Below are 10,834 nucleotides of genomic sequence, written 5' to 3'. Positions count from 1 at the left end.
GGGGGAGGGGAGGGGAGGCCGGCGGCGAGATCCCGGCTCCCGACGAGGCGCCTCCTCCCCCCGTCGCCCTCTGGCTCCGAGCGGGGGAGGGGGGCGTCGTGCGCAGCTGGGGGGGGGGGAGGGAAGCCCTGGCGCTCTCGGTTGCTCGGCCGGCAGCTGCAGCTGCAGCAGCACCACCACTAGCGGCGGCGGCGGCGCCGAGGCTTCCCCTCCCGGGCGGGGAGCTCAGCTTTTGCCTGCATCTTCTGCAGCAGCGGCTGGCTGGGCGTGGGGAGGGCCGGCGGCGGCGGCGGCGGCGGCAGCAGGGGAAGCCGGGCTGGCCGGTAGAGCGCCCCCTGTCGCCTGAGCCTCCCTCCTGCCCGCCCTCTGGCAGGTGCTTCAGTTTCCCATCTGCCCAGTAGGGGGTGGGACGCGGGGACGCCGAGCGAGAGCGAGAGGGAAGGGAAGCCGGCAGGCGGCGAGAGCCCGAGCTGGAGACTGGCGAGAGGAGCCGCCGCCGCCGCCGCCGCCGCTGCTGCTAGTGGTGCTGCTCCCCTGCCCCTCCGCCCGCCCGCCCGCCCGCTCTCTCCTCCTCCCTCTCCCTCCTCCCCCCTGCTCCATCTTCCGCTGCGCTCCTCTTCTCCTCCCCAGTCTCTCGGCGAGCAGCGGCGGCGGCGGCGGCTCTTGGAGGCACCCCGCTCTGCGAGCTCCAGCCGCCCGGCGGACGATGCCCGGGACGCCGCTGCTGCGCCTCTGAGCCTGCCGGGGGGGATCCGCTGGCCGCGCCATGCTCGCCTCGACGGCAGGAGACGGGGGGCGCCCGCTGCTGGCTTGAGGCGAGGGGGGGAGGCCGGTCTCTTTGCGCCCCCTCCCGCCCTTCGCTCCCCCCCTCCTCTCCTGCCACCGCGTCCTCCCCCCCGCCCCTCCCCACCCCTCCCCTCCCCTCTCCCCCCCTCGTCGGGATCCTCCAGCCCCCGCGCGCCGGAGATGGATGGCTTACTCTCGTGCCCGGCCAAATGTCGCTTGTGGAACGTTTTCTTCCTCTGGAGCCTTTGGGGGGACTACTCGGGCTGGGGCTCCGCCTGGGCTTGCCCGGCCAACTGCGCCTGCAACAAGACCGAGATCGCCTGCACCAATCTGGACGATGGCACCTTCTTCCCCCTTTTGGAGGGCCAGGACTCGGCCACCGGCAACGGCAACGCCAGCGCCGGCATCGTCAACATCACCGACGTCTCCAGGAACATCATCGCCATGTAAGTCGCCTCTTGGCTGCCTCCCCTCTCCTCCTCCCCGCGGTGCCCAAGGCGCCGGGGCCACCCAGAGGGACGTGGGGGCGGAGGGGAGCCCCCCTCGGCAGGGGGGCCTGGGGTGGATCAGGTGCCTATCCCGGGGCGGGGGGGGGGAGGGGGGCGCACGGGGCTTCAGCGCTGCACACTGCGGCTCTCCCCCTCGCCTCTCTTCGGGAATCGTGCAGCAGGAAGAGGGGGCAATCATCGCCTCCCTCCCCCCTCCCTCTGTTGGAAAAAGCAACAGTTAGGAAGACTGGCGAGAGCTTGGAAGTCAAGGAGGATTTGTTGGCAGCCTCTCTTGTGGGAGAGGTCGTGAATACCCCCCCCCCCTTTGCTTGAACTGTGCGAGGGTCGCTCGCTCTTTGGGGGGAAGGGGAAGATTGACAGGCCTTCCAGGTTGGGATTTCTCTCCCTTTCTCCGGGCTCGAACCCTCCCATCTGCGCCCTCGCCGTTTTTAGAAAAAAATCCTGGCACCTTCTCCTTTAAGCATATCTTTGGGAAATAGGACACAGAGAGCCAGAGCGCGCGCCAGAGAGAGAGACCTCTTCTTCAGGCTGAGAATGTTACATTCCCCCCTCCCCTCCCTTGGGCAGCCCCCCTGATGCTGAGTTGTCTTCCCTTTGGCATGTTTTGATCTCAGAGCCGCTGGGGTGAGGGTTGTTGAAACAGAGATATTTTTAGTGGAGTCCCCCCCCCCCCCCCTGCTTGTGTGCTTGTTTATCCAGAAAATCAACTCTGGGCAGCTTTCTCCCTCTTGGGAGATACTGGTGGTTAAACCCCATGTGAAAGCCTGTGTGAAATCCTATTAGCCCTAGAGACCACCCTCTTTTGCCCCCCCCCCCACGTCCCGCCTTCGCCCATCTACATTGTAATCACATGTATCTTTAAAAAAAAAAAAAATCCATCTCCGTCCAGATCTCTGCATTGGTGGCGGTGCTTTCACGAAAAGATACTACTCGATCAGAGGGGAGAGAGAAGTGTGGACGGGGTGAAAGCGCTGAGATATTTCATTAGCCTAATGCTAATTGAAATGGGAGTTCTGCCCCTTGAGGAAGTTGCTTGCGGGAGTCCAAATCAGGAATTGGGGAGGGGGGGGGGGGAGAAGGTGGAATTCTACGGTTTTGGCAGCCATCTACTGCGAGGCCAGGAATGAGTAATCGGGAAAGGGGTTATTTATTAACTACGAATTTTTCAGAGACTTTGCCGGAGACACAGGGTAGGAGCTGGGAGCATATATACTAGAAATGGAAAATAGCACCCCACCCCCCTCCACCCCGTGAACTGAGCAAAATGTTAAACCTTCACTGTTTCTGGACGGCTGTCTGTCTCTTCCGCTTCATGTAGTAGGACGGGCTTGATGCTGGGCTGAGGCTGGTGTGTGGCCACTTGCCATCTAGAGTGTTTCTGCATGTTTTCCCAGGGGACTTAAGGGAGGATCCCCCCCTCCTCTCCCCTGCCTTGCAAATGAGTCCACTGGGGTTCTAGAGGACAGAAATGGCTGCTGCTCTCACCACAGAGGGATGACTGGGAAAGGGGGGGGGGGAAGCCAACTGTCTTCCAGTTGACCTGGCTTGATTGCCTGGAGTCCATTTTGCTTGGCCCAAGGGAAGGGCCATTCTGAAGCCTGCATTGCTGGATAGATGGGTGGGTGACTGGATGGATTGGTGTTTTCTGCCCAGCCCATCATCCAGTTGTCCTCTTTGCCAAATTTCCTCCCAAGGTACCAGCACAGCCGACACAATGCCAGACTTCCAGATTCATCCCTCTTCCAGTACTAAGAGCTTAGTGGGTAACAATAGGAAAGTTTAAAAAAAGTGTTTCGTTTCCAGCCTGTGTCTTTGGCCTTTGAACCCCCAGAGAGCAGCTTTGAAGGCCGGGGAGAATGTCGTTAAACCTTCTGGGTGTTTAATACATGTGTATTTAAGCCAGTGTGTCTATATCATAGACTGAACTGCTGGGGGAGATATGATTATGCGAATCTTTTGTATCCGGGAAAATGACTTTAGTGCTTTGAAAATGCTGATCAAGCTATTGGTGAAGGATTCCCCCCCCTCCCTGTCCCCTGCCTTGCAAATAAGAGAAAGACCCTCTCAAACAATAAAACAAAGGTATTCCCCCCTCCCCAAAAGAGAGATTGAATTTAAGTGTGTGTGTTTTTAAAAGTTGGGTAATGGGAAGGTGTTGTCAGGGCTGCTGAAAGATGTTCATGATCCAGTTTGAATAAATGTATTCAATAAATCCTTCTGCGTCCAGGTCTCAGACCTTTGCCAAAGAGCTATGAGAAATTCAAGGCAGATGCTTCTTATAAGGATATTTGGTTGTGCAATTGTGTCCTGGGAGTTTGAGCTAAACACAAAACTTTCCTTGGGCATGCCCATTCCACTTTTTGATTGGGGGGGGGGGGAGGAAGAGCAGCTCTTTAAATACACCTCGGAAAAATATATAGAAGGCAGCAAGGCTATTGGTGGTTGTCAGCCATTGCAGCAAAATAGAATCCCCATATTTGAAGCCAAAAGCAGATTTGGGGAGTAATGGCGGTTTCTAAGTTCTCAGGGGTGCCTGCTTGGTCGCTTATAGGGAGCAAAATAAATGACTAGATGGCTTTTTTAGTCTGGTCTGCCAGGACTGTTTAAGTTCTCATATCCTGGGTTATTGGTTCATTTCTGCCATCTTTGATCCCAGTAATATTTCACAGGGATTGAGCAATAAACTTCACTTGGAGAAACTCTTAGAAGAACTCTGTAGCGCTGAGCAGCTGGCTGGATTCACCGAAAATGAGCAAGGATAACCGTTTCTTGGCTTTATATTTAAACCCCCTTGCCTTTCTGAGGAGAGGGCAAGGACCAAGTGAAGAGAGTGGGTTGGGGGGTGGGAGCTGAAGGGTGGAATGCACAACCCCAATCAGCCAAACATTCTTGTGAAGTGGCCAGGAGACAGATTCAAGAGAGCCTTGGGCAGAATCCTACGGAGGCCTCTTGGTTCATGAAGGGTGCGATTTGGAATAGGCTGTTTCGTCCACAGAGTGAAATTGGGCTGCTGGGAGTTGGTAGAGGAAGTGAGGAATCAAAGTGATACCCTCCCTTCCCAAAACATCCCCGCTGATCTTGACTGAAGATCAGAGATAGAGGCTGGAGGCAGGAAAATGCCCCCCCCCCCCCAGCTTCCTAGAACTTCCTTGTATGACAGGAGGGCCTGGATGGAGGTGGCCAGAAAAACAGGCCCAGCCTCCCAGTGGGGGCAGGCCTTTTAGTGAGAGGAGGGTTAAGTATCTGGTGTGCTGTGTCAGATAGGGTTGTCAGTTCTGGCATGGGAAATTCCTGGAGATTTGGGGGCAGAACCTGTGGAGCAGAGAATCTGGGGGGAGGGTCAGGGGTGGTCAATGGTAGCTCTCCAGATGTTTTTTGCCTACAACTCCCATTGGCCCCAGCCAGCATGACCAATGGCTGGGGCTGATGGGAGTTGTAGGCAAAAAACATCTGGAGAGCTACCGTTGACCACCCCTGACCTAGGATCTATGGTATACCATACAGCCTGCCCTTCAAAGTGGCCATTTGCTCCTGGGGGGGGGGGTGCTAATCTCTGTAGTCTGGAGATCAGTTGTAATTCTGAGAGAACTCCAGACCCTGCCTGGAAATTGGCAACCATCGTGAGGATACTGTGTGGCTAATCTTGTAGAAATGGATAATGAAACTATTCACTGCATGCCTGTCGACTGAGGAGTGTTGGCTAGTTGAGAACTCAATTTTCTGTCACATTATTGATGACAGTGGAACCAACCGCTTGGTGCTGAGGAAGGTGGTCCGCTCGGGTTCTACCAGAAATCTCAAAGATCCCTTCTGTTGTGCATTTGGTGTGATTTTAGTCTCTTCCTCTTAGGAACGTTGATACAAGGGCTGGAAGAAAAGGCTTATTTGATGTGGGAAATGCTGGATTGATTTCTAGCCAAATTCTGCTTAGCAGGAAAAGCCGCACCATTCATGGGAGTTCAGGAAGCTGCCATGCATCCTTCATTGTGCCTGGATCTCTTTGCCGCTGAGAACCAACCCTCTCCAGCTGCCAAGCAGTGCAGCTATTGGATGGATGGCAGGAAGCGACCAGAGATCCTGCTGCCACGTTTGGATCCATTTCCGCTGAGAATCCCTTCCCAAGGAAACACTAGTCTGGTGGTTGGCATTGTGGTGGGGCTTTGAGTCCTGCTCCCAGGACAGGAGGCTCATCATGGCTGGTGCAGGACAAAACATGAATGTGTCTAATTCTCAGTATGGCCCCAACCGTGGGTGCTTGAACATGGTGGCTGGAATATGAATATGTCCATGACCTTTCTGCAGATCTGGGGGGGGGGGGACCCTTCAGGTTTTAATAAATGATTAAAACTGGAGATTAACGCCCCCACGGTAGAAGCCAGGGCTTTTTTTGAGCAGGAATGCACAGGAACGCAGTTCCAGCTGGCTTGGATTCAGGGGATGTGGCCTAATATGCAAATAAGTTCCTGCTGGTCTTTTTCTACAAAAAAGCCCAATGTGAAACAATGGTGATGTCAAGGGGTGTGGCCTCATATGCAATTTAGTTCCTGCTGCAATTTGCCATATGCAATTTAGTTCCTCATATGCAATTTAGTTCCTTTTTCTACCAAAAAAGCCCTGATAGAAGCAGTGACTGCATGGAGCTTCAAGAAATGAACACCCTCTCAGAGCTGTTGTGGGGGATTGCTAGGCAACAACAACAGTATTGCCAGCCTTCAAGCCTTGCTTTTTGTTGTAAAGGAATGGGAGGCAGGGCCCTTTCTAGAGCTGTTTTGCCCTTTGAGGGAGGAGTCATTGGGGCCAGGCCTACAGCAACCACTAGGCAAACTACTATGCACCCCACTTGCATGACTCACACAGGCTTGTTGCTTTTCAACAATAGCCACCCCGTGGAAGCCAATATGGTTTTAGCCTAACCTACCTCACAAGGTTGTTAGGAGAAAATGGAGGAGAGGACACAATGTAAACTTCTTTGTGTCCTTATTGTTCAGAGAACCAAAGCATAATGTGAAGTAAATAAATAACAAAGCTGAAGGTGGAGCCAAATAAAAATTGGTTGGTGGGTGTGAAAGAGAAAAGGAAACAGGGAAAGGTGAGGATATGGGGGCTGCCAGGGGAAGGAAAAGAGGAAACAGTATGCCAAAGGGGTATATAAGAATGTGATGTGCTCTTTGCAGGTCCTTGTGGGTTTCCTATGGCCCAATTGGACCCAACCTGGTGGCTGGAACTGGGCAGAGTTTTCCCAAGGAGAAGCTACCAGGGAGGAAGAAAGCTGAAGGCAGGGGTCATAGAAAAGTAGGTTGGCTAGTGAGTGGGAAGGAGAAAAAGAAACAGGAAAAGGGGAGGGGTTATGGGGGCCATAAAACACAGTCCTCCCTATCCAAATTGGCAGCTGCTCTCCAGAGCCATGGGCAATGGTTTTACTCTGGTCTTGCTCTTCCACATCCGTGAAATGAGAAATGTCAGTGCTCTGCCACTGTGGGTTGGGTTGCTTCTAGGAGGCAAAGGCTTTGCAAGTGTACTGAATCTGCATAAAACAGTAAAACAGCTCCTGGGTTTTTTTTTTGTGTGTGACACAGAGTGTTGGACTGGATGATCCAACAGGGCTTCTCTTATGTTCTTAAAAGTTCTTATGTAGCATCTGAAAGCATTCTGAGTGTAAGCTGCACAGACTCACAAGGATTCCCACAACCACCATCCGTTGAGGTAGCTTTAATGTAGAATGAGGAGCTGAGATATAGAGACAGTGGCTTTCCAAAAGCCACCAGAGATGTAATACAAACTAGAGGGACTCCACAGCTTGATGCTCTGATTTGGCTACTGTTCATTGCAGCCTTTTCCCTACTGCAGAACATGGTGGTCTCTCATGTTAACTACCCCTGGTCTACCTGAGATTGTCTTTCCAAAGCAGTTGTCTTTCCAAAGCAGCCAACGAACCTTAATGAACCTTAATGAGCACCTCGTTCTCTCGGTCAGCAAAGGCTGCACTAAGGAAGAAAGTGATACCTTCTTCTGGAAGCGACTTATGATAAAGATTCTGGGGTCACCACGTGGAGGTACCCCGTGATTTCAAGGCCGTACTGTAACAGGTTGTCAAAGCAGAAGGTTTGCAAGTGGGTGGAGCGGGCTGCAAGGCTCATAACTGATCCAGTTGTGCACTGGGTTTCCATCTTGCTGTTTGCTCAACCTTTATCCCTCTCGCAGTGGATGCTGGTAAAATCAGCTAATGATCACAGCTCTGTCTCTCTGCCACATGCTGCTGACCAGCCGTTTGGCTACAAGAGGTTCTTCAATCAAATGCATCTCCTTTCACATTGTATTAAAGGTTCTGGAGCCCTTGGTGTGTCTGTTTTGCTGCTGTTCTCAAACGGCTGTGGATTTTAGGGCTGCCAGAAACACAGCCACGATCTCATTCCATGTTGTTAGCTTGACCTCACCCCAGGTCTGGGGAGCCTTCAGGCTGACCGCTGTGGCAAAAGCGTGGCTGGCAGTAGGCAGGGCGTGGGTGCCAGGCGAACTGCTGACCCCAGCCCCCTGGTGCACCTTCTTTCGAAGCCGGGAAGCCTAGTCCAGGCTGCGCCAGATTTTGGCTTCGCTTTCCACTGCTTCAGTACGATATTATCATCCGTGGTGTAACTCAATCTGCTGTTTAAAAGCTCGTTAAGGAATGGAACAAAAGCCTCAATTAATTAACGTTCTGGATAGTTTTCTTCCTTTCTTCTCTCCTCGCCCCCACCTCCTCCTGTGCTCTCTTTCCTTGCTCACAGAACAGTCACGTTTGGGGGGGGGGGGGAGAGCAATTGCTGTTTGCTGTTGTGCACCAGGGAGAGAAGCCAAGCCAAGGCCAGGGGGGGCGGAGTGAGGAGTAGAAGCCCAGCGGCTGTGATCTGGAAGAGGGCTCCTGGGGGAGGCGACTCAGCAGCTTTTCACAGAGGACAGTTTGTGTAGAAAGTGGGGGTGGCGGATGTGGTCTGAGGGATCCTTGATGGTCCTCCCCCCCCCCCCCCCCCACCAGCTACTGTCAAGTAGAGTAGGGGACTGGGACTTCTATAAATCTCTGGTGACTCCCGAGTGTGGGTTGCATTCTGGTGGGTCAAGATTAAATCCAAATCTGCTGCTTCTGTGTGCCCGAAGTACCCGTCTGCGGCGGAGGTGCCTGTTGTGTTTCTGCAAGATCTGGCTGTGCTTTTTTTCTAGTTGCTTGCAGGTGGTTGGTGACCATCGCTGCTGTGTGTTTCCATCCCTCCTCATACAACAGAATCGCCTTGGAAGGAAGCTATTAGTTGTACCTCTGCACAGGCCACAACTTTGGGCAGTCCCACCTCCTTTCCATTGAGGAGGTGGGTTCATGCTAAAAGAAGTGGAGGGAGAGGTCTTTTGCTGAGGAAGCTAGTTTGTACACTTCCGGGCAGTACATTTTTTTTTTTATCAGTGTGAAGTATGGCTGTGATTTTACAGAGGAATGCCTTCTCTGAATTATCAAAAGTGAGTGAGAGAGAGAGGGGTGAGGAGAGGGAGAGGGGTGGGGAGAGGGGGAGGGAGAGGGAGGGAGGGGGAGAGCGGGAGGGGGAGGGGGAGAGGGAGAGGGAGAGATCATAATTGGCCACCTGCATTTCCTATGAGTATTTTGCCCTTCCTCATGAAGTTGGGCTGGGGCAGAGAAGTGGTAGAGGCTGGCTTCCACCTCCCTATAGCTTTTCTTGTCTTCTTTTATTCGCCTGCTTCTTGTCCTTTCCCAGAAGGTACTGCAAATGCATCTGTCTTTGTGACTCCAGGGATGAGGTCCTGACCATTGAGCCATTAAGCTTCCGTGGCCTCCTGGGAGCCACATGGCAGAGCATTAGGCATTGTCATGTAGAGTCAGGCACAATTCTTGTCTGAACAGCTGTTCCTGAGGCCGGGGGCATCTCTGAGCACCAGCTAGCAGAATGCTCCCAGAGCCCTGTGCTGTGTCCTGGGTGCATGTCTGTCTGTTTGTTTCAGAAGAGCCTTGTGAAATGTACAGAACCATCCTTCTCCCCCAACCCCCATTTTCTTACTGCTCCATGTGGTTTGACCCTTGCTGCAGCTGGTAGAGGGGGCGGGGCAGGCATCACCATATGCTCCAGCAGCATCGACACGCTGTTCTCCTATTCCCCAAAAGTGGATGGAGGGGGTGTGCTTGGGTCTGTCTTATTTGCTGAATCCTGAGGACAGCGGGTTCGAACTGTGTTCCAGGAACTCTGAGCTTTGTTAATGAGGAGGTGAGCAAGAGTGGGGCCATGGCTCAGAGGCAGAGCAGCTGTTTTACATGCAGAAGGTCCCAGTGGAGTCTTGGCATCTCCAGTGAAAAGATGATGTATAAGTCCTCTGCCCAAGACCTTGAAAGCCACTGCCAGCCTGAATGGACACTGCTGAGCCCAACGGATCAATGGTCCAGCTCAGTATAAGACAGTGTCATGTTCTCTGGCTGCAGTGAGGAAAGCTTCAGCACTGCTGGACTACAGTTCCCAAGAGACTTTGGGAGACATGTCACCCAGTTTATGATCAGAGTATTGGTCCTGGAGTATTTGATTCTCAAGCGTCTGTTCTTGCATTCAACAGGGTTTGGAAGGAGGGAATGGCTCCAAGACAGCCATCCACTTAGGAGGAAAAAGGGATGAGGTGGGTAGGAAAAGGCTGTGTTTACATTGCTCCTCAAAGCATACAAATCGATGGGTGGGGACTGCATCTTTAATCATGTTGTATGAAATGTGGACCCTTTGGCTTAGTCCTCAATGGGAGCTGTGGGGGGGGGGGCAGGGGTTGGGTGCATTTCACTAAACGTCTATGCCTTACCCTCAAAGTGAGACGCCATTAACTCTTGGGGAAATGGGGCCTTGGTGAAGTTTGGGGACCTGGCTCTGAATACAAGGCCAAAGAACCTTTTCAACTGCCACTTTGCATTAGACCCCCTGTGATGGACAGAAGGTTGTCCTGGCCCTGGAGGGGAAGACAGCCACTCACATAAGTCTTAGAGAGGGCTACTCCAGCATCCAATCACCTTTGAGAAGGGGGCTGAATGTAGGAGGAAGCACAGCAGCAGGGCACCAGGGGGAGAGCAGGGGCAGGGTGGAGCCAGAGCATGGCAGAGCAATTTGGCTCTCCTTCTGACAAACAATCCCAGTTGTTAGGCCCATCGCTGGCAATGAGCAGACCTTTTGCCATTTTGTTGGACTCTTTGGAAAGAGCAGGCGGGTGTGGGTTGGAATCCTGTGTGTGTGTGTGCTGTGTGTGAGAGAGAGAGAGGATTCAGCCTAGTGGCTAATTGGTAAAAGCCTGTTTATACTGGAAGGTATTAAAGAAAACTGAAACTACTCTCTAAATTGATGTGCCTCAGCCAGGTTTCTCTTCTGTCTATCTGGAGACCCGTGCTGCTGATCTGTTCCTTGAAACCTACCTGTAAATAAGTATTTTTTTCTTGTTGCTAATATATAATTCCTGCCTCCTGACCTCCATATTCTACTGGTGAATACAGTACTTGTGAGTACTTACAACAGCGAAACCAAAGCTGATACACTTAC

The 10,834-nt window shown here is 52.9% G+C and overlaps 1 protein-coding gene across 4 annotated transcripts in view; it reads left to right on the top strand.

The window, feature by feature from the left end:
- Positions 1–966: 966 nt before the first annotated feature.
- The window catches only part of NTRK3 (neurotrophic receptor tyrosine kinase 3), a 589,304-nt gene continuing 579,436 nt past the window's right edge, over positions 967–10,834 (top strand). For all 4 annotated transcript variants that reach the window (XM_060260076.1, XM_060260077.1, XM_060260079.1 and 1 more), the window contains exon 1: positions 967–1,232. In XM_060260076.1, coding sequence (XP_060116059.1) covers positions 967–1,232 — 266 coding nt within the window. The remainder of the gene's footprint in view (positions 1,233–10,834) is intronic.

Source organism: Heteronotia binoei, chromosome 19, assembly GCF_032191835.1.
Source record: "Heteronotia binoei isolate CCM8104 ecotype False Entrance Well chromosome 19, APGP_CSIRO_Hbin_v1, whole genome shotgun sequence".
NCBI lineage: Eukaryota > Metazoa > Chordata > Lepidosauria > Squamata > Gekkonidae > Heteronotia > Heteronotia binoei.
The sequence above is the reverse complement of the archived record's forward strand: the minus strand, read 5'-3'. Positions and strand labels throughout refer to the sequence as shown.